This window comes from Bos indicus, chromosome 19 (genome assembly GCF_029378745.1).
Source record: "Bos indicus isolate NIAB-ARS_2022 breed Sahiwal x Tharparkar chromosome 19, NIAB-ARS_B.indTharparkar_mat_pri_1.0, whole genome shotgun sequence".
NCBI classification, from domain to species: domain Eukaryota; kingdom Metazoa; phylum Chordata; class Mammalia; order Artiodactyla; family Bovidae; genus Bos; species Bos indicus.
Window position 1 is genome coordinate 10,891,417 of NC_091778.1, and position 23,639 is coordinate 10,915,055.

Below are 23,639 nucleotides of genomic sequence, written 5' to 3' on the forward strand. Positions count from 1 at the left end.
TCTTTCTCTTACCTTCTGGCTGAATTATTCAGCCTCTTTTCTCCACTGAATTTCCTCACTGAGCTATCCTTATTCCATTACTCTTTATATCCTTAATTAAAGTTTAATTAAGCAGTTGTTTCCTGATCCTCGCCGACACCGTCCCCGCTTCAAATTCCCTGGATCCACCGGGGCTGGACCCCGGCAATAAACCATATCAGTAATTACATTAAATGTTAATGGACTAAACACTCCAATTAAAAGGCAGAGAGTATCAGAATGCACTTTAAAATACGAGTGTCAACTCAATGCACTCTACAGAAGACATATTTTAACTCTATAGTGATAGTGATAGTGAAGTTGCTCAGTCATATCCAACTCTTTGCAACCCCATGGACTGTAGACTGCCAGGCTCCTCTGACCATAGGATTTTCCAGGCAAGGATACTGGAGTGGGTTGCCATTTCCTTCTCCAGGGGGGGTCTTCCCGACCCAGGGATCGAATCCAGGTCTCCCACATTGCAGGCAGTCTCTTTACCATCTGAGCCACCAGGGAAGACTTTTAACTCTATAAAGATATTTTATAAGGAGCTTAAAGTGGCTGTATTAATAGCAGAAAAATTAGACTTCAAGGTAAGAAATATTACCAGAGATAAATAAGGAGAGACATCTCATAATGATAATAGGGTCAATTCACCAGGAAGATGTAACAATCCTAAATACAGATGCACCTATTACGAAAATCCTTCCAACAGCCCATGAAGCCTCCTCGAGCTGCAGCTTACCTTGACAACTTCACCCCGTGCCACTCTCCTGCCACTTTGCCTTCTTCTCTAGCTCAAATCATCCACACACTTTTCCATCCTCTGAGCTCTGCATCACTTTAATCTTCCCTTGCTTCCAACTTTTACCTTTTACTTCTCTCACTTCAACTTTCCTTCTTTAGGGTCTAAGCCTAAATATTACTTTCTCTAAGAATTTTCCTTTGACTACCTCCCAGACAGGAGGCTGAAATATACTTGTGTGCTTCCTTCACACCCTGCCCGTCTCAGGACTTCAATTACTATCTCATGTCTCTGTCTCCTGCTGGATTATATTCATGGAAGCCAGGACTGTACATTTTTTCTTGGCTGCTCTAATCCCAAGGCTCAATTACTATACATATAATTAAAAACATGAGGAATGAGGGACTTCCTTGGTGGTGAGTGGTTGAGACTCTGTCTTCCGATGCAGGGGGTGTGGGTTTGAACCCTGGTCGGGAAGCTACGATCCCATATACCTTCCTTGTGGGCAAAAAAACCCCCCACAAGACAGAAGCAATATATAACAAATTCTAGAAAGATTTTTAAAGTGGTCCACACAAAAAAAAATTCTTAAAAAAAATGAGTAAGGTCTGGGCTGAGGTTCTAGAACTCATCCATTGGGTTTTAGAACTCATAATCTGTAGTATCTGGTCTACTGAGTGGGACGAACTAAGTAGGATACAATCAGGAAAGTTTTTCTCCTTCTGCTGCCCTCCAGGACATTCTGTCAGTTCTCTCTTCCCCTCTCCTGAGAGGCACCCCAGGCAGATACCACACTCTTTTATCCCTTTGAGGCACTGAAAGCACAGATTCATTTTAGGCAATAAGTTGTTCTGCCATTTGAAATCAAAACTTCTTCCTTGCTCTTCCATTCTTCTAATCTCAAAGCTGTTTCTGACAACTCCAGAGCTGAAGTAGGGAGAGGACCAATGAGATGACAAGGGGCGAAGGCCTGTGTACTTAGCTGATGCTCTTTATAGCCTTTGGCTTTGTCCTAATGCCTGCTCTTTTGTGGGAGGGGTTAGTGGGTCCTTCAGGTATCTCCACCTGACTACATACCGCCCTAATGCAGGCCACTGCGCTCTTCTCCTGACTTTTTGTTTTTAATTTTTATTGGACTTTAGTTGATTTACAATGTTGTGTTAGTTTCTGCTGTGCAGAAAAGTGAATCAGTTATCCACATACATGTTGTTGTTGTTCAGTCACTAAGTCCATGTGACCTCATGGATCAAAGCATAATGGGCTTCCCTGTCCTTCACTATCTCCTGGAGTTTGTTGAAACTCATGTCCATTGAGTCAGTGATGCCATCCAATCATCTCATTCTCCATCACCCCCTTCTCCTCCTGCCCTCAATCTTTTCCAGCATCAGGGTCTTTCCAATGAGTCGGCTCTTTGCATCAGGTGGCCAAGGTATTGCAGCTTCAGCATCAGTCCTTCCACTGAATGTTTAAGACTGATTTCCTTTAGGATTGACTGGTTTGGTTTCTTTGCAGTTGAAGGGACTCTCAAGAGTCTTCTCCGGCACCACAATTCAGAAGTATCAATTCTTCAGCAATCAGCCTTCTATATGGTCCAAATCTCACATCTATATATGACTACTGGAAAAACCATAGCTTTGACTATACAGACTTTTGTTGGCAAAGTGAGGTCTCTGCTTTTTATATGCTGTCTAGGTTTGTCATAGCTTGCCTTCCAAGGAGCAAGCGTCTTTTTAATTTCACGTATATCACCCTTTTTTTTTAAGATTATTTTCCCATAAAGGACATTATAGGTATTGAGTAGAGTTCCCTGTTCTTATTATTTATTATATATATATATGTAGTAGTGTGCATACGTCAATCCCAATCTCCCAATTTATCCCTCCAATCCCTTTTCCCACTGGTAACCATAAGCTCTGTATCAGTGACTCTGTTTTGTAAGTAAGTTCATTTGTATCATTTTTTTTTTTTAGATTCTACATATAAGCAGTATCATATGGTATTTGTCTTTCTCTGTCTGACTTACTTCATTTAGTATGATAATCTCTAGGTCCATCCATGCTGCTGCAAATCACATTATTTCATTCTTTTTATGGCTGAATAATATGCTGGGAGGGATTGGGGGCAGGAGGAGAAGGGGACGACAGAGGATGAGATGGCTGGATGGCATCACCAACTCTATGGACGTGAGTTTGAGTGAACTCCGGGAGTTGGTGATGGACAGGGAGGCCTAGTGTGCTGCTATTCATGGGGTCGCAGGGAGTCGGACACAACTGAGTGACTGAACTGAACTGAATATTCCATTATATGTAAGTACTATATCTTCTTTATCCATTCACCTCTCAATGGACGTTTAGGTTGCTTCCATGTCTTGGCTATTGTAAATAGTGCTGTTATGATCACCAGGGTGCATGCGTCTTTTTGAATTAGAGTTTTCTCTGGATATATACCCAGGACTGGGATTGGTGGATCATATGGTAGTTCTTCCCAGGTAGCTCAGTGGTAAAGAATCTGCCTGCCAAGTGGGAGATGCAGGTTCAATCCCTGGGTCAGAAAGATCCCCTGGAGAAGGAAATGGCAACCCACTCCAGTATTCTTGCCTGGGAAATCCAAACAGAGAAGCCTGGCAGGCTACAGCCTATGGGGTCACAAAAGAGTTGAATATGACTTAGTGACTAAACAACAATAATGGTAGTTGTATTTTTAGTTTTCTCAGTTCAGTTCAGTCGCTCAGTTATGTCCGACTCTTTGCGACCCCATGAATCGCAGCACCCCAGGCCTCCTTGTCCATCACCAACTCCCAGAGTTCACTCAGACTCACGTCCATTGAGTCAGTGATGCCATCCAGCCATCTCATCCTCTGTCATCCCCTTCTCCTTCTGCCCCCAATCCTTCCCAGCCTCAGAGTTTTTTCCAATGAGTCAACTCTTCGCATGAGGCAGCCAAAGTACTGGAGTTTCAGCTTCAGCATCATTCTTTCCAAAGAAATCCTAGGGCTTATCTCCTTCAGAATGGACTGGTTAGATCTCCTTGCAGTCCAAGGGAGTCTCAAGAGTCTTCTCCAACACCACAGTTCAAAGGCATCAATTTTTTGGCGCTCAGCTTTCTTCACAGTCCAACTCTCACATCCATATATGACCACTGGAAAAACCATAGCCTTGACTAGACGGACCTTTGTTGGCAAAGTAATGTCTCTGCTTTTCAATATGCTATCTAGGTTGGTCATAACTTTCCTTCCAAAACCACCCTAATTATTCTCCATATGGTTGTACTAATTTACATTCCCACCAACAATATAGGAGGGTTCCCTTTTCTCCATACCCTCTTCAGCATTTATTGTTTGTAGACTTTTTGATGATGGCCATTCTGACCAGTGCGAAGTCATACCTCATTATAGTTTTGATTTACATTTCTGCTGATTTCTTGCTATAGCTCCAGCCTCTCCATTGGAATTCTTCCTTCCTTCATAGCTGAGGTCCCTTCAAATGCTCAGCTACCCTCCAGAGTCTAACTACCCCACAGCTGATGAAAGTACGGCTACTCCAACTGCTGGTCTCTCGTGCTCATTCGGCCATCAAGGACTGCTCCAGGTAGGAGGCAGATGGCAGTCCTCTTGATCTCTAAATTCCAGGTAACATGTCAGACTCAATTAATGCCACCTTGGTGGCAGCTGGGGTTGGCTGGCATGTTTCTACTGTTCACCAGGCTGAGACATTGGCTCCCAACTCCCGGCACCAGAATTCTCTCCAGGAGGTTCACCTGTACTTGGTTTCCTGTGAATGCCTTTGGAACAGCCTTTTCCTCTGACACTCACACCACTGCCCCATCACCTTCTCTTAGACAGCCTGAGGTGGGTAATGGAGTTGAAGGTCCAAGATCATTTTGGCCATCTCCTAAGAAGTGTTGCTTTAGATCGTGGGGATATGTATCACTCCCTGTTTTTCACTCTGAGGCTTTAGACAAAATTGCCAAGCACAGATGAGGTCCTGCTTCATATCCAGTTATACCTGTCAACCTCACTGCCTGTTCTAGTTTAATATCAAGAATTTGAAGACGCATTAAGAAGTCAGACAGAGAAAGACAAGTATGATATCACTTATATGTGGAAGCTAAAAAACAAACAAGTGAATCTGACAGAGACTCACAGACATAGAGAACAAACTAGTGGTTACTGGTGAGGAGAGGGAAGAGGGAGGGAAAGAATGGGGGAGGGAATTAAGAGGTACAAACTACATGGATAAAATTAATAAGCTACAAGGATATGTTACACAACACAGGGAATATACCCAATAGCTTATGATAACTATAACTGGAGTAGAGTACAACATTTACAAATTGTAAATCACTATGTGGTACACTTGAAACTTACACACTGTACATTAACTATGTGTGCTAAGTCACTTCGATTGTGTCCAACTCTGTGACTCTATGGACTGTAGCCCACCAGGTTCCTCTGTCCATGGGGTTTCTCCAGGCAAGAATACTGGAGTGGGTTGCCATGCCCTCCTTCAGGGGATCTTCCCAACCCAGGGACCAAACCCACATCTCTTAAGTCTCCTGCATTGATAGGCAAGTTCTTTACCATTAGTGCTACCTGGGAAGCCCACATTAACTATACCTCCAAAAAAAAAAAAAGAGTTAAAAAAAAAAAAGAATCTGAAGATACAGAACATTCAGGAGATGTCTAGGAGACACATAAAAAATGTCACAGAACTCTGCTTCTTATATTGGAGGATATGGATAGACAGACACTAGAAGTCATAGCATACCCATCTTGAACATCAATTTTCATATTAAAACACACACAGATCTGTCATGAGTAAAATGAAAAATTTTGGAGGCGGTAAAAAACAGAACCTTTTAAATAAATTTAGTTTACCATCAGCCACTTTATCTACAGATTCTAGGGATGGTAGAGAACTTTTTGAGAGAAGTATTTTGGAGAAAGTTGAATCCTTAAAAAATGAGTGCTACCCTTCTGGAAGTTGTCAGGAATCCTGTTGAGGCAAATGGAGAAACACTGTAGAGAAATTAGGTCACCTTGACTGCTCCATAAACCAGCTGAGAGAAACTTTCTAAGCCTTCTTTTTAATACTAAGATTGAAGAGAGAAGAGGGGGAATCTAACAGGACTTCTGGTTACTCTTGAAAAAGCAGGTCTGGATCTCTAGATCAGGAGCAAAATACCAACAGAGTTTCCGTTTGAGTATGATTTTCTGTGTGTGTGTTCTTTTGAAGATTGCCTGAGCTATGTTTGTTGTTTCTGTCTGCCCAACAGCAAAACAAAAACAAAACACCTTGAAAATAATTGGGTCATTTGTAGTCACCTGGATGGACCTAGAGTCTGTCATACAGAGTGATGGAAATCAGAAAGAAAAAATCAAACGCATATATATTATCTGTATGGAATCTAGAAAAATGGTACAGATGAACCTATTTGCTAGCAGGAATGCAGATGAAGAAGTAGAGAACAAACTTTTGGACGAACCAGGGGAAAGAGAGGGTGGAATGAATTGAGCAGCATGGACACATATATACACTGCTGCTGCTGCTGCTAAGTCTCTTCAGTCGTGTCCGACTCTGTGCGACCCCATAGACAGCAGCCCACCAGGCTCCGCTGTCCCTGGAATTCTCCAGGCAAGAATGCTGGAGTGGGTTGCCATTTCCTTCTCCAATGCATGAAAGTGAAAAGTGAAAGTGAAGTCGCTCAGTCGTGTCCGACTCTTAGCGACCCCATGGGCTGCAGCCTACCAGGCTCCTCCGTCCATGGGATTTCCCAGGTGAGAGTACTGGAGTGGGGTGCCATCGCCTTCTCTGCATATATACACTACCATGCATAAAATACTAGTGGGAGGATAGCTCTGCAACACAGGGAGCTCAGCTCTGCGCACTGTGATGACCTGGAGCCGTAGGATGGGGTTGGGGGTGGGAAGGAGGCTCAAGAGGGAAGGAATATATGTTTACTCATAGCTGATTCACATTGTTGTACACAGCAGAAACTAACAACACTGTAAAGCCATTATACACCAATTATAAAACAAAACAAACAAAAACACCTTGAAAACAAAAGTATCAAGTGCCTCTAAGAAGCAAGGAAGAAGAGAGCCATGAAAACTGGCCTTCTCACTCCACCACAGCCCTCAGAAGACTAAGTAGATGGGGTAGATTCGACGGAGAAAAGAGAAACAGGCAGAATCTAAAGTGGGTGGCTGGGGCCTGAAGCGAAACCTTTAGGGGCTTAAAGAATGGAAGACTTCATGGTTCCTTAGCACAAAACAAAACCAACAGCCTCCAGTGATTTACGACCGCTGTTGAGCAATCCAACTGCACTGATAGAGAACAGCTCATTTCTAAATTTAACTTCCAATTCCCCCAAGAATTCATAGTCTTATGATATACCTGGTTTTCCTTCCAATGCTATTCAGTAATGTGAATCAAGTTGCATGTGCTATTTTAATATGATGCCTACCTTTCTTAAGAATCCTCTTCACTTTCACATAGTTCCCCTGTTTGACATACTCATGAAGCTGTGCTTCCAAGGAGTCATTTCTTAAGGAACCAATCTGAACAGGACAGGGGACTGGAAGGTGAACAGCCCGAGACATCCTGTTTCAAAAGAAAGCAACATACTTATTTCTAACTGAACCAGAAATGCAAGGAAAAAGCCTCGATTCTTTCACATTTCTTTCACTTCTTGTCCATTTTCATTTATAATGAATAGGATTGAGGGACAACTATGGAAATTCTCCAAGATTAGGGATTTCTCTGACAGTCCGGCAGTTAAGACCCCGAGCTCCTGAAGCAGGGGATCTGAATTTGATCTCTGGTCAGGGAGCTAAAATCCTGCATACCTTGAGGCATGGCCAAAATTAAATAAATAAAAATAAATTCTAAAAGATTAAATTTTATTCTCAATGTTACTGTTGAAATTGAAGAACTCAATATTTTTGTCAATTCCTGGGAGTGAAAACGGAGAAGGTAATGGCAACCCACTCCAGTATTTCTGCCTTGAGAATCCCAGGGATGGGGGAGCCTGGCGGGCTGCAGTCTATGGAGTCACACAGACACAAGTGAAGCGACTTAGCAGCAGCAGTAGGGAGTGAAAAAGTGATGATACCAAGAAGTAGAATTAGAAATACACATGTATTGCATCATCAAGACCATTAGGAGAGTATTAACTTTTTGAGTGTGTGTTTTGTTTTGTTTTGGCCTTGAGGCTTATGGGATCCTATTTTCTGGACCACGGATTGAACTCGAACCCTTAAAAGTGGGAAGTCCTAACTGCTGGACTACCAGGGAATTCCCAGGAGGGCATTCACTTTGAAAAGTTAGGGGACTTCCTTGGGGGTCAAGCGGCTAAGACTTGGCACTCCCAATGCAGGGTGCCCAGGTTTAATCCCTGGTAGGAGAACTAGATCTCATGCCAAGACCAGAAGATCCAGCATGTTGCAACTAAGACCCGGTGCAGCCAAAATAAATACAAATAAATATTTTAAAAATTCTGCACCACAATAACTCTGGTCCAAAAAAGAACAAACAGTATACAAATGCAGTCATTTATGCAGAGGGTAGACAGTCTGTGGATTGGGTTCATAGTTCAGACTCTGAAGTTCTCAACCTGGCTGTGTCACTTCCCTGTGTGACCTTGAAGAAATTATTTAACCTTTCATGGGCCTCAATTTCCTCATCTATAAATGGGAGTACTCTGTAAAGTGCTTAGAACTCTGCCTGGAACCAAGGAACTCTCTATAGTTGTTAGCTGCTGTCATGCACACTAGAACCTATGCACACTAGAATGGTGACTGCACCATTTCACATTACCACCAGCAGTGAAAAAGGGTCCAAATTTTCCCAGATCTTCATCAATATTTAATTCTTGTTTTGTTCTTTAAATAATAGTCATTTTAGAACATCCCTGATGGTTCAATGGTCAAGAATCCACCTATCAATGCACAGAATCCGGGTTGGATCCCTGGTCTGGGAAGATCCCACATGCCATGGGGCAACTAGGTCCCTGGGCAACAACTACTGAGCCCACACTCTACAAGAAACCCGCGCACTGCAACAAGTGGCCCCCATTTCCCCAACTAGAGAAAAACCTCCAGCAGTAACTAAGACCCAGTGCTGGCAAAAATAATTATTTTAAAAGTGATTTTAACGTTGACCTTTAAAATTTTTTTAATTGCATTTACACCAATGTATGACATTTTGACATAAACTATTCAAATCTCCAGACCTGCTTCTTTCATATGTTTCCTAAAGCTGCAAAAATTAAGCGTCGACTGTTAATCATGTATATGCTAACTTCCACTTCCTGTGTACTTTTCAGTTTACTTCCTTTTAGAATTTTTTTCCAGTCACCCTCAGAGATTCTTTTAAAAAAAATATCATTGTGGAGTAATAGCATTTAAAACGGTTCTGATGGAGAAGGAAATGGCAACCCACTCCAGTACCCTTGCTTGGGAAATCCCATGGGGAGTCTAGTGTGCAACGGTCCATGGAGTACAACAGGGCCGGACACGGCTTAGTGACTAACAGCAGCAAATGGCAGTTCTAACCAATGTGTGAGAACAAAGACTTGTAAGGAATCGGGGGTTGGGGCTGAAACCAACATCCTATTGTTTACAGATGTGAATGTCTATTTAGAAAAACCAAAATAAACTGCAAGCAAATATTTAAAAAAAATTAAATAAAACGGTTCTGAACATTACTAAAACATATTTTTAACCAACCAGCTCCTGCAACTACTTAATCGGTAATTCCCCCTGAAAACTGAAGCTAAACGAACACTTCAGTACTGTAAATTTGGCCGACTAACCCAATAAGACTCAAGAGAAGACTCTTGAGAGTCCCTTGGACTGCAAGGAGATCCAACCAGTCCATTCTAAAGGAGATCAGTCCTGGGTGTTCTTTGTAAGAACTGATGCTAAAGCTGAAACTCCCAATACTTCGGCCACCTCATGCGAAGAGCTAACTCATTGGAAAAAAACTGAGGCTAGGAGGGACTGGGGGCAAGAGGAGAAGGGGACGACAGAGAATGAGATGGCTAGATGGCATCACCGACTCGATGGACGTGAGTCTGAGTGAACTCCGGGAGTTGGTGATGGACAGGGAGGCCTGGCGTGCTGCAACTCATGGGGTCGCAAAGAGTCGGACACGACTGAGCGACTGAACTGAACCCAATAACTAAACGGATTTCGACTTGCCCTAGTGGCTCAGACGAAAGAATCCGCCCCAAATGCCGGTATACCCTGGTTGGTATTCCTGGGTTGGGAAGATCCGCTGGATAAAAAAAGACTACCCACTTGAGTATTCTTGGGCTTTAGTATTCTTGGTCTTTTAGTAGCTCAGTTGGTAAAAAATCCACCCGCAGTACAGAATATAGGGATTTGGAAAACCCCCCCGAAAAATGATAAATGCTACCCCACTCCAGTACTCTCACCTGAAAAATGGAGCCAGTACCCCATATCTGCTGCTGCTAGGTCGCTTCAGTCGTATCCGACTCCATGCAACCCCCATAAACAGCACAACCCACCACATTCCACGATTCCTGTTTTTTTTTCCCCAGGCAAGAGTACCGGCAGGGGGTTTTCACTGCCTTTTTCCTATCCCACAACTTAACATCGATCATAGATTCAACTTTACGGGGTTATTATAAACCTAACACTCATCTAAAAACTGTATAATCTTTTTTTTTAGACCAATAGAGTGTCAGGGGAAAGCGCGAACGCAGTCCCCCACTACCACAAATTATGCAGTCGAGTTTCCCACATTTGGGGAAATCGCAGGGGTCAGCACATCCGGAGTGCAATGGATAAGCCTCGCCCTGGGAAAACCACCTTCGTGATCATGGTATCTCCCCTGCCAGGTAAGTATGAGTTGCTCGCCCTGCCTGCCGCCTCAGCCTCACGTTCCAAACACTTCGCACTTACGGTCACTCTCTTCACCGAAAACTCTACACCCTCACTTACGAAATAACGGCTTCTCCCAACTATAAAGGCCTGACAAGCACATTGCGAGTACCGCAATATTTGCAAAATAATACAAACACTTTACAATTCTGAACCGAGCCAGCCTACGCCGAGCTCATTTACATACTCCGCGCACCTTAGTGACGTCACTCCGTAGCGCCGACTGTACCAGGGGCCTCGTGATAGGCTGACTGACAGACACGGAGGCGCTCTGGGCCTAATCCCCGGGGCCGGGAATGTAACCCACCTTTGTGACAGAACAGATTGTAGGGATGCGATTAGCTTTGAGACTGGGTGGGGCGGGAATAGTCCGAATTATCCAGATGCGCCTAATGTAATCAACGGCCCTCTTTATAAGAGGAAGCAGGCAGCTAAAAAGGCAGCTGTGGCGGCGGCGGCAACAACAGCGACGACGGAGAGAGCAGAAGACGGAGACGACGGATGAAACAGAAGATGGCTGATTTCTTGAAAGGGCTGCCTGTCGACAACAAAAGCAATTTTAGTAGCTTCCATGCCAACTGTCTAAGCAAAGCCTCGAACCGACGTCTACCAATCTACCTGCCCACTCAGGAGTACCCGTCTGAACAGATAATTGTGACAGAAAAAACAAACATTCTTTTGCGCTACCTACAACAGCAACGAGACAAAAAGAATGCCGCCGAAAAGACAGACCAGGAGCAAGTGAACCTCGAGGCTGAGAGCTGGGCGTCCCCGTGCAAGATCCCACGGATCTACAGCCAGGACTGGGACGACTGAGACGAGGACCCTTGAGACTCACGGTCCCAACTCAGACGCTTCCTGTGCTGTCTGCTCCTCGCCTGCCCGCCGGTCTGCCCACGTCCCACCGTTCACACCACTTCCAATATGATAAAGCCAATGTATTTATTTTCCTTGTGTTTTTATTGATGTTGTAAGTTTACCAACTTATGATTTAAGGGGATGTCAGACCCACTAGTGTGATGTTGGTAGGTGTACTTTTTTTTTTAACAAATAAATTGTTATTCGCTGCCTCCTCCTTCAGCTCCCCCGTCCTCTTGCTCCCTGCTGCTGCTGCTGCTAAGTCGCTTCAGTCGTGTCCGACTCTGTGCGACCCCATAGACGGCAGCCCACCAGGCTCCCCAGTCCCTTGGATTCTCCAGGCAAGAACACTGGAGTGGGTTGCCATTTCCTTCTCCAATGCATGAAAGTGAAAAAATAAAGTGAAGTTGCTCAGTCGTGTCCGACTCCTAGCGACCCCATGGACTGCAGCCCACCAGGCCCCTCCGCCCATGGGATTTTCCAGGCCAAGAGTACTGGAGTGGGTTGCCATTGCCTTCTCCCTCTTGCCGCCTAGTCCTCTGGAAAACTGGAGCCTCTCTCCGAGGGTCTAGATTCAGGGTCCTGCTGCAGCTGGTCCTCATGGGTGGGGGCTCTTCTCTTGGTTCCCATCTGCTGGTCCAGGTCTCAAACACTTCGCCTTGTCACACGTTCCACAGGGACTTACTCTGCCCAGACCTTGCTCTGAGCTTGAATAAGTGGGAGAAGTCAGCTCTTCCCAATCTTGTTCAGTTGCTAAGGCACCAACTCCATGGACTGCAGCATGCCAGGCTTCCCTGTCCTTCACTGTCTCCCAGAAATTGCTCAAACTCACGTCCATTGAGTTGGTGATGCCATCCAATCATCTCATCCTCTGTCGTCCCCTTCTCCTCCCACCTTCAATCTTTCCCAGCATCAGGGTCTTTTCTAATGAGTCAGCTCTTTGCATCAGGTGGCCAAAGGACTGGAGCTTCAGCTTCACCATCAGTCCTTCCAATGAATCCTCAGAGTTGATTTCCTTTCGTATCCACTGGTTTGATCTCTTTGCTGTCTCAAGAGTGTTCTCCAGCACCACAGTCCGAAAACATCAATTTTTCGGCACTCAGCTTTCTTTATGGTCCAACTCTCACATCCATCCATACATGACTACTGGAAAACTCATAGCTTTGACTATACAGAACTTTGTCAGCAAAGTGATGTCTCTGGTCTTAAATACGCTGTATAGGTTTGTCACAACTTTTCTTCCAAGGAGTGTGTCTTTTAATTTCGTGGCTTAGCCTTTTCATTCCTTCTGGAGCTATTTCTCCACTCTTCCCCAGTAGCATATTGTACACCTACCAACCTGGGGAGTTCATCTTTCAGTGTCCTATCTTTTTGCCTTTTCATACTGTTCATGGAGTTCAGCAAGAAGGCTGAAGGAGTTTGCCATTCCTTTCCCCAGTGGACCACATTTTGTCATAACTTCCCACTATGACCTGGCCATCTTGTGTGGCCTTCCAGAGCATGGCTCATAGCTTCACTGATTTACATAAGGCTGTGATCTATGTGATGATTTTGATCATTATAGTTAAGTATCATCTCCATATCTTGAAGATCTAAGTATTTTTATCAGGGACTAGTTTGGTGCATCATTTCCACCCCAATAAAAGGAGCTTTCTCATCTGGAAAAAATAAAAGGTGGTGGATGGAAGGTTGATGGCAGCAGATGAAAAATTACTGGTTTTGAAAACACAGAAAGGGGACCATAAAGCCAAAATGTATAGAAATCGCCTTCTACAGTCTTTCCCACAGAATAAAGAAAACAGCCCATTTCATTCCTAGAATAGTGAAAGCTTACTTTTAAACCATTTTTTAAAAACTCATTCAGTTGTGTTTGACTCTGTGACCCCAAGAGCTATACAGTCGATGGAATACTCCAGGCCAGAATACAGGAGTGGGTAGCCTTTTTGCTGCTCCAGAGGATCTTCCCAGTCCAGGAATCGAATCCAGGTCTTTAGCATTGCTGGCAGATTCTTTACCAGCAGAGCCACACAAGAGGTTGAATTCAGCTCTTTGAAAGTGCATGGATTAGCCCAGCAGATTTGTCTATCCACATAATATTCCTCACTTGATACCAGAAATAGACTGCTGCCTTGCTTCTAAGTGAAGTGAAAGTCGCTCAGTCGTGTCCATCTCTTTGCGACTTTATAGTCCATGGAATTCTCCAGGCCAGAGTTAGAGTGGAGTAACCTGGCAAACACACTGAAACCATACTCACAGAAAACTAGTCAATCTAATCACACTAGGACCACAGCCTTGTCTAACTCAATGAAACTAAGCCATGCCTGTGGGGCAACCCAAGACGGGTGGGTCATGGTGGAGAGATCTGACAGAATGTGGTCCACTGGAGAAGGGAATGGCAAACCACTTCAGTATTCTTGCCTTGAGAACCCCATGAACAGTATGAAAAGGCAAAATGATAGGATACTGAAAGAGAAACTCCCCAGGTCAGTAGGTGCCCAATATGCTACTGGACATCAGTGGAGAAATAACTCCAGGAAGAATGAAGGGATGGAGCCAAAGCAAACAGAATACCCAGCTGTGGATGGGACTGGTGATAGAAACAAGGTCCGATGCTGTAAAGAGCAATATTGCATAGGAACCTGGAATGTCAGGTCCATGAATCAAGGCAAATTGGAAGTGGTCAAACAAGAGATGGCAAGAGTGAATGCTGATATTCTAGGAATCAACGAACTGAAATGCACTGGAATGGGTGAATTTAACTCAGATGACCATTATATCTACTACTGCGGGCAGGAATCCCTCAGAAGAAATGGAGTGGCCATCATGGTCAACAAAAGAGTCCGAAATGCAGTACTTGGATGCAATCTCAAAAACAACAGAATGATCTCTGTTCGTTTCCAAGGCAAACCATCCAATATCACAGTAATCCAAGTCTATGCCCCAACCAGTAATGCTGAAGAAGCTGAAGTTGAACGGTTCTATGAAGATCTACAAGACCTTTTAGAACTAACACCCAAAAAAAGATGTCCTTTTCATTATAGGGGACTGGAATGCAAAAGTAGGAAGTCAAGAAAACAGGCAAATTTGGCCTTGGAATACGGAATGAAGCAGGGCAAAGACTAAGAGAGTTTTGCCAAGAAAATGCACTGGTCATAACAAACACCCTCTTCCAACAACACAAGAGAAGACTCTATACATGGACATCACCAGATGGTCAACACCGAAATCAGATTGATTATATACTTTGCAGTCAAAGATAGAGAAGCTCAATACAGTCAGCAAAAACAAGACCAGGAGCTGACTGTGGCTCAGACCGTGAACTCCTTAATGCCAAATTCAGACTTAAATTGAAGAAAGTAGGGAAAACCACTAGACCATTCAGGTATGACCTAAATCAAATCCCTTATGATTATACAGCGGAAGTGAGAAATAGATTTAAGGGCCTAGATCTGATAGACAGAGTGCCTGATGATCTATGGAATGAGGTTCGTGACATTGTACAGGAGACAGGGATCAAGACCATCCCCATGGAAAAGAAATGCAAAAAAGCAAAATGGCTGTCTGGGGAGGCCTTACAAATAGCTGTGGAAAAGAAGAGAAGCGAAAAGCAAAGGAGAAAAGGAAAGATATAAACATCTGAATGCAGAGTTCCAAAGAATAGCAAGAAGAGATAAAAAAGCCTTCTTCAGGGATCAATGCAAAGAAATAGACGAAAACAACAGAATGGGAAAGACTAGGAATCTCTTCAAGAAAATCAGAGATACCAAAGGAACATTTCATGCAAAGATGGGTTCGATAAAGGACAGAAACGGTATGGACCTAAGAGAAGCAGAAGGTATTAAGAAGAGATGGCAAGAATACACAGAAGAACTGTACAAAAAAGATCTTCACGACCCAGATAATCACGATGGTGTGATCACTCCTGGAATGTGATGTCAAGTGGGCCTTAGAAAGCATCACTACGAACAAAGCTAGTGGAGGTGATGGAATTCCAGTTGAGCTATTCCAAATCCTGAAAGATGATGCTGTGAAAGTGCTGCACTCAATATGCCAGCAACTTTGGAAAACTCAGCAGTGGCCACAAGACTGGAAAAGGTCAGTTTTCATTCCAATCCCAAAGAATGCTCAAACTACCGCATGATTGCACTCATCTCATACGCTAATCAAGTTATGCTCAAAATTCTCTAAGCCAGGCTTCAGCAATATGTGAACCGTGAACTTCCAGATGTTCAAGCTGGTTTTAGAAAAGGCAGAGGAACCAGAGATCAAATTGCCAACATCCGCTGGATCATGGAAAAAGCAAGAGAGTTCCAGATAAACATCTATTGCTGCTTTATTGACTATGCCAAAGCCTTTGACTGTGTGGATCACAATAAACTGTGGAAAATTCTGAAAGAGATGGGAATACCAGACCACCTGATCTGCCTCTTGAGAAATCTGTATGCAGGTCAGGAAGCAACAGTTAGAACTGGACATGGGACAACAGACTAGTTCCAAATAGGAAAAGGAGTTCGTCAAGGCTGTATATTGTCACTTTGCTTATTTAACTTATATGCAGAGTACATCATGAGAAACGCTGGACTGGAAGAAAAACAAGCTGGAATCAAGATTGCCGGGAGAAATATCAATAACCTCAGATATGCAGATGACACCACCCTTGTGGTAGAAAGTGAAGAGGAACTTTAAAAAGCCTCTTGATGAAAGTGAAAGAGGAGAGTGAAAAAGTTGGCTTCAAGCTCAACATTCAGAAAACTAAGATTATGGCATCTGGTCCCATCACTTCATGGGAAATAGATGGGGAAACAGTGGAAACAGTGTCAGACTTTATTTTTCTGGGCTCCAAAATCACTGCAGGTGGTGACTGCAGCCATGAAATTAAAAGATGCTTACTCCTTGCAAGGAAAGTTATGACCAACCTAGATAGCATATTCAAAAGCAGAGACATTACTTTGCCAACAAAGGTCCGTCTAGTCAAGGCTATGGTTTTTCCAGTGGTCATGTATGGATATCAGAGTTGGACTGTGAATAAAGCTGAGCACCAAACAACTGATGCTTTTGAACTGTGGTATTGGAGAAGACTCTTGAGAGTCCCTTGGACTGCAAGGAGATCCAACCAGTCCATTCTGAAGGAGATCAGCCCTGGGATTTCTTTGGAAGGAATGATGCTAAAGCTGAAACTCCAGTACTTTGGCCACCTCATGAGAAGAGTTGACTCATTGGAAAAGACTCTGATGCTTGGAGGGATCGGGGGCAAGAGGAGAAGACAGAGAATGAGATGGCTGGATGGCATCCGGGAGTTGGTGATGGACAGGGAGGCCTGGCATGCTGTGATTCGTGATTCATGGCGTCGCAAAAAGTCGGACACGACTGAGTTACTGATCTGATCTGAACCTATCCCCTTTCCAAGAGAATGACCCAAACCAGGGATCAAACCCAGGACTCCGCATTACAAGCAAATCCTTTACCAGCTGAGCCACAAAGAAAGTCCAAATAAGGTTTTCCACATTGCTGAAGGGGAAAATGCGTATCGTTTGAGCCTCAGGAAAACCAAAAACTACAAAACACGAGATAGGTACATCAAAGCTGCACAACAAGATTCTATGTCTTTACTTTCACAAATCATACCAGGGGAAAGCGCGAACGCAGTCCCCCACTACCACAAATTATGCAGTCGAGTTTCCCACATTTGGGGAAATCGCAGGGGTCAGCACATCCGGAGTGCAATGGATAAGCCTCGCCCTGGGAAAACCACCTTCGTGATCATGGTATCTCCCCTGCCAGGTAAGTATGAGTTGGAACTTTTGTCTGGGACGTCACCCTCGAACTCAACACACTACAGAGTTATGGTCAATTATATTCCAAGCTCTTTCGGCCTTCAATGGGAAACTGAAGGACTATTTATATGACAGTGACCAAGATACATCCTTTGGACGTTCAGGGGAAATTCTACCCGGCGAAAAATGAAATCGAGACAGCAGCCACCGCGCCCCTCATCTACATATCCCCACCTCTTGTCACTTGTCATTTGACGTCACTGCTTTTGGACAAGCGTCTAGTTCGTTCTAGCTCTGCCTGGCGCCCGACCCCAAAGACCAAGTGTAGCTGAGATTTTTCAATTCTTCGTCTTCGCAGACAGACGCAAAATTCGGTGGAGCTTCGTTACGGGGGTGGAGTCCGAGCAGCGTGCGGAGGGCAGAGCAGGGCACGGCGGGGGCGCGGCCCTCAGTGGAAGAGGGTAGCAAGATTGGTTGCTGAGTCTGAATCGCCGCACCACTCTGTAACTAGGTGATACCCGCAAGTCTCTCTCAATCACCGTTTCCCAAAAGTGTAAAGTGGGAATAATACTCCCTGCCTCACAGGGTTTCTGTGAGAGCTGAACAGAATGCGCGTCAAATGCGACCTCCAGCCTTGCCACCCCACCCAAGCCACTGCTCTCCTGGGCAGGTGTCCGTGTCTTTGGGGCACAAATCCGACTTCTACAAGATTCAAGTCTTGCAGTTCTCAGCGCAAAGGCAAGCAGCATCTGGCCTGGACTGAGTAACAAAGCAAGTGCTCCTCTGTTCTTTTTAGACAGCGAAAATTGACAAGGCACTGTGTTTTCCTTTCTACCCTTGCTAGCTAGGCGCTCTGGGCAAAACAACTCTGCAGCAACTATAGTGTCAAGGGTTTAGTAGTGTGCGGGAGGCAAACCTTTACCTCTATTCTATTGGAGTCTCTGGCCCAGCCTGAAAATTACATTGGAATACACAATTTAACAGGACAAACCATACTAATTTATTTAACTTAAGTTTATCTGACACAAGAGCCCTCATAAGGAAATGAAGACCCAAAGAAGTGGAAACCTAAATGTTTTTATATTAAGTTGAACAAAAGAGAGACAATTGTGGAGAAGCAAGTAGCATACATGGGGAGGTTAAAAAAGATAATGATTTTAACAAGACCTGTTTGTGCAGAAATCTCTGGGCGTTATCCCTCTTCTCTGAAATCTTTCTTTCCCCTGTGTTAGAAAGGGAGGCCAGACCACTCTTTTTACATATTTGCTGTTTTTCAATGCTTCTGGCTTAAAAATAATCCTTATGCCACAGTGACACAGTTGGGAGTGGCATATTTTGCAACCTCTTGGCAGTTATTTTCCTCTTAGTCTGTATGATTTTTTAAGTGCTTTGTTTTGTATTTTGGGAGAGTATTTTTAATTATTATAATAGTGATAAAATTTCCCCTGTAGGGAATCAGGAAAATACAGAAAAGCATTTAAGATGCTTAAAGGAAATGAATCAAAATGCAAAGTAACATATGTTAGTATAACACACAAGAATGGATTAATGTGTTTTTCCTACATACTCGGAAACATGACTATAATATTGGGTTTCCCTGGTGGCTCAGGGAAACTTTAACCCTAATTATATACATCTATTGCCCAAAGTATGTTCGTACATTTTGAATGGTAAATGTCATTTAACTGTAGAAAGTAAGAGAAAGACAGTGCCCTATGCACATGGTATTTATTATATTATTACAAAAAATCAAAACCACCCCCAAATCCTAGAATCAAAGCAGCAGGGAAATGGAGTATTAAACATACAATAGTAAGAACATGAAAGACACATTATATAATAATGAACAACATGAAAGACAAAAGGTTAAGAGGAAAAAAAGATATGAAATGGTATGTATACCATGACTGCAGTTTTGTAAAAATGTATATCCTTAAGGAAAAGCACTGAAAAGAAGCGCACTGAAATGATATCAGTGTAACAGGTTGTGAAATACAGGAGGCAGACTTTCAATAATATTGTTAGACTCCTTTTTTCTTCATAATGAGAAGACCAAGTCCTGGTGGAACCACTATAAGAAATATGTGGCACCGTATTTAGTTCTAAACACAGGCTTTAGCATCAGATAGACTTAGGTTCAAATTGTGACTCTACCATATTTTAGGTATCTGTGCTTGATTTTACCCTCTCAGAACAATGATAATTATTAGTACACTCAATATGCCAGCAAATTTGGAAAACTCAGCAGTGGCCACAGGACTGGAAAAGGTCAGTTTTCATTCCAATCCCAAAGAAAGGCAATGCCAAAGAATGCTCAAACTACCGCATGATTGCACTCATCTCACACGCTAGTCAAGTAACGCTCAAAATTCTCCAAGCCAGGCTTCAGCAATACGTGAACTGTGAACTTCCAGATGTTCAAGCTGGTTTTAGAAAAGGCAGAGGAACCAGAGATCAAATTGCCAACATCCGCTGGATCATCGAGAAAGCAAGAGAGTTCCAGAAAAACATCTACTTCTGCTTTATTGACTATGCCAAAGTCTTTGACTGTGTGGATCACAAGAAACTGGAAAATTCTGAAAGAGATGGGAATACCAGACCACCTGACATGCCTCTTGAGAAACCTATATACGGGTCAGGAAGCAACAGTTAGAACTGGACATGGAACAACAGACTGGTTCCAAATAGGAAAAGGAGTACATCAAGGCTGTATATTGTCACCCTGCTTATTTAACTTATATGCAGAGTACATCATTCGAAATGCCAGGCTGAATGAAGCTCACTCAAGCTGGAATCAAGATTGCCAGGAGAAATATCAACAACCTCAGATATGACACCACCCTAATGTCAGGAAACAAATAGGAACTAAAGAGCCTCTTGATGAAGATGATAAAGTGAAAAAAACTGGCTTAAAACTCAACATTCCAAAAACAAAGATCATGTTATCTGGTCCCATCCTTAATGGCAAATAGATGGGGAAACAATGATAGACCATGAAATTAAAAGACGCTTGCTCCTTGGAAGAAAAGCTATGACAAACATAGACAGTGTATTTAAAAGCAGAGACATTACTTTCCAGTGGTCATGTATGGATGAGAGAGTTGGACTATAAAGAAGCCTGAGCACCGAAGAATTAATGCTTTTGAACTGTGGTGTTGGAGAAGACTCTTGAGAGTCCCTTGGACTGCAAGATCACACCAATCAATCCTAAAGGAAATCAACCCTGAGTATTCATTGGAGCGAGATGCTGAAGAAGCCAAAGCTCCATTACTCTGGCCACCTGATGCAAAGAGCCGACTCACTGGAAAAGACCTTGATGCTGGGAGAGACTGAGGCTAGAAGAAGGGGACAACAGAGGATGAGATGGTTGGATGGCATTGCCAACTCAATGGACATGAGTTTGAGCAAGCTCCGGGAGCTGGTGAAGGACAGGGAAGCCTGGTGCTGCAGTCCATGGGATGGCAAAGAGTTGGACATGACTGGGCAACTGAACATGAACAATAATAATTATAGTGAATATATGTCTGTGTGTGTGTGTGTGTGTGTCTGTATATATACATATTAATATATTGACACACAGAATAAAACAACTCAGTGACCAACTAACTCAGGCCCCAAATAAGCCAGGGTGGAGAGGCACAGCCCGCCCCTCAGCAGAGCAGATGTTTGGCGCATTCCTGCACTCCTGGGGAGGGGCAGCACCAGCACACCCACCCACCTCTCTCAGATCACGGCTGCCTCTGCCAGCTAAGATGTTCTGTCCCAACAGACATGGCCCTCAGTCTGTGAGTCTCACCCATCTCTGAATTTCCACTCATATCTTTGCCTCATGGGAGTCAAGGAGAGAGTGTGTTCAGAAATATGATGTGTGGCAGTAATTTTTGAAAGCTGCCTTTTGTTATATAAGCTCACTGAGCAGGTCTGATAGTTAAGAAGTCCATGGTGCTGACAACTGAATCTAAATGTCTATTACCAGCTTGAGCAACTCTATAGACACTCGACACACACACACCCTATGTTTTGGGGAGCAAACCCATTCTGAGGCACTTGAGATGCACACTGGCCCTGGTTTTATACATTTCCCATCCACAGGGCTCTGCAGTATAAACCACAGTCACTCTACTTAGACACCTGCTAGATACTGTCATCCACAAAGTGTGACCCAGCCCACCTCAGTTATATGTTATAATTTCATTATTGATCTACCATCCTAATTTCATTCCAGATGGTGTGCTGTTTCCATGGTATTGCTGTTTCCATGAATGCCAGGCTGACCACAGCTCTGAGTCCTCTATGACTGTGTCCCCCAAGGTATGATTTCATAGACATTCTAAGGCTCTTTTTGCTATGGTGAGGAAGTCTTTTTCTTTCTTTCTTTTTTTAAATTTTATTGGTATATAGTTGATTTATAATGTTGTATTAGTTTATACTGTAGAGCAAAGTGAATCAGTAATACATATACATAGATCCACTCTTTTAGAGATTCTTTTCCCATATATGCCATTACACAGTATTGAGTGGACTTCCCTGTGTTATACAATAAATCCTCATGGGAACTTTATTTCTGATGACCACATTGCCTACTCCAGTATTTTCAACATTCACAAGGGATCTATGAGTTTCTATGAGTGCTACTAATGATGAAAAAAAACAAAACCAAAAACCTGTTCTCAAGCTGTTACTCATGTGTAACTAGTCACTTACAGCCCCCTAAACTTAAGGTGCCAGCGACTAGCCTAAGGCACTGGAGATACTAAGAGTAATCATGTGGAGATAGAGTCTCCCTTCCACCAACTGTAGAGGAAACAGACCTGCCAGAATTAGAGGGAAAGAGTAAAGGGCACCAATCAAAGGGCTAAGGACCACATTATGACCGAAGGGTCCTGTACACCCTTGCCTTTGTGGGCCCTTCCGCCATGAAAAACGTATTGATATAAAAAGATGACGTCGCTATATACATTTTTCCACCTAAAAATTCATCTTTTCTTCTTCTGATTTTAAAAGAAGTGCCTTATGCAGCACTGTGCCTACAGTAATGTTTAAGTCCATCTTAGGTTCTGTGGCAGTTTGGGTGGATCCCAGGCAGCTGCAACAAGAGAGAGCAGAATGTCAAAGACTGATGAGGGAAGGCAGGGCATTCCAGGAAGGGGCAGCATGTTATAGAAGTAACACAGCAAGACCTCCTGAGACTTTTTCAAAATAAGGGAGAAACGACGTCCAACAGAATATAATGTGAACAACGTGTAATTTTACAAGTTTTGGTAACCACATATAAAAGGCTAAAATAACTGAAAATAGTTTTAATAACATTTTTTTCTTATCCCCATACACCCAAAATGGTATATCACACTGCAAAATATAACCAGCCTAAAAAAATTTGAGATATTGTAACACTCCAAAACTAAAAACGTTCAAAACCATTCAGGTAAACCCAGATCCTAAAGCTCAGACAGCTGAAGTTAAATAAATAATCCTGACAAAACCCAAAAAACCTGTACTTGGCAGAAGAATGTTTCATAGTGGTTTAGTATTTAAGATCTCTATTTCACTACGTCCGCGTATCATACTCACCACTACCCACCTACCTTATGTGATAACCCCTTCAGCATTAGAGATGAGCCACTAGATCCTTTTTAGAAAACATCTTGAACGATTTAAGATACCAAGAGGACAGGGGAAAGCACCAACACAGTCCCCCACTACCACAAATTCTGCAACCGAGTTCTCCACATCTGGGGAACTGGCTGGGGTCAGCACATCTGGGGTACAATGGATGAGCCTCGCCCCGGGAAAACCACCTGACCCTGGTTATCTTCCCCGAGGCCGACCTTGGCACTACCCGCTGCTGCATGCACCACTATAATAAGGTCTGGGTCACTCCTGAAACGACTCCAAATGGTCTTTATCTTAGCGATCCAAATAAACATATTTTCGAACTATATGTTAACATATATTTTATATTAATAGATAAGCCCGTATTTCCGGGGAACGCCGTTCCAAACGCCCTGAGCCATCCGTGTACCTACACCACCGCCGCCTCGCGGCCCGCGCCCCCTGCCGGCCGCTTCCTCCAACAACTCGCCGCGCCCGGATCCTTTCCCGACAGAAACCCATCGCGTCCCAAGGCGGGCTAACTGAAGGTCTCCGGATCTCCCAGTGTGGAGTCCCATGGGGCACTCCAACACGGAGGAGTTTTTTAGTCGTCAGTCGACTTCATCCTTGCCTGGCTCCCAACACTTCAGACCAGCCCAGAGAGAGGAGCCGGGCATCCGACTCGAGAGTATCTTGGCTACGGGCTTGACGTTGGACTCCGGTGTTCATGCTGCACGATTCGAGA

At 43.7% G+C, this 23,639-nt stretch overlaps 1 protein-coding gene, 2 non-coding genes and 2 pseudogenes across 12 annotated transcripts in view; 1 reads left to right on the forward strand and 4 right to left on the reverse strand.

Moving 5' to 3' along the window:
- The window catches only part of TEX14 (testis expressed 14, intercellular bridge forming factor), a 150,603-nt gene that overhangs the window by 102,539 nt on the left and 24,425 nt on the right, over window positions 1–23,639 (reverse strand). For 7 of the 10 annotated variants that reach the window (XR_011561905.1, XM_070772543.1, XM_070772552.1 and 4 more), the window contains exons 1-2: window positions 10,202–10,662; window positions 7,229–7,365 (exon numbers count right to left, since the gene is read on the reverse strand). Coding sequence is in view for 9 of the 10 variants with exons in the window: in XM_070772543.1 (XP_070628644.1) it covers window positions 7,229–7,365; window positions 10,202–10,299 (235 nt within the window). In the remaining variant the exon portion in view is untranslated. Of the gene's footprint in view, window positions 1–7,228; window positions 7,366–10,201; window positions 10,663–10,977; window positions 11,209–23,639 lie in introns of those variants that run through there. The other 3 variants (XM_070772545.1, XM_070772547.1, XM_070772546.1) reach the window with 2 other exon arrangements.
- Window positions 10,472–10,635, reverse strand: LOC139177841 (U1 spliceosomal RNA). Its single transcript, XR_011562307.1, has one exon. It is a non-coding gene; the product is annotated as a U1 spliceosomal RNA (small nuclear RNA).
- Window positions 11,172–11,486, forward strand: LOC109574188 (DET1- and DDB1-associated protein 1 pseudogene; annotated as a pseudogene).
- Window positions 17,154–17,317, reverse strand: LOC139177852 (U1 spliceosomal RNA). Its single transcript, XR_011562318.1, has one exon. It is a non-coding gene; the product is annotated as a U1 spliceosomal RNA (small nuclear RNA).
- Window positions 22,974–23,127, reverse strand: LOC139177884 (U1 spliceosomal RNA; annotated as a pseudogene).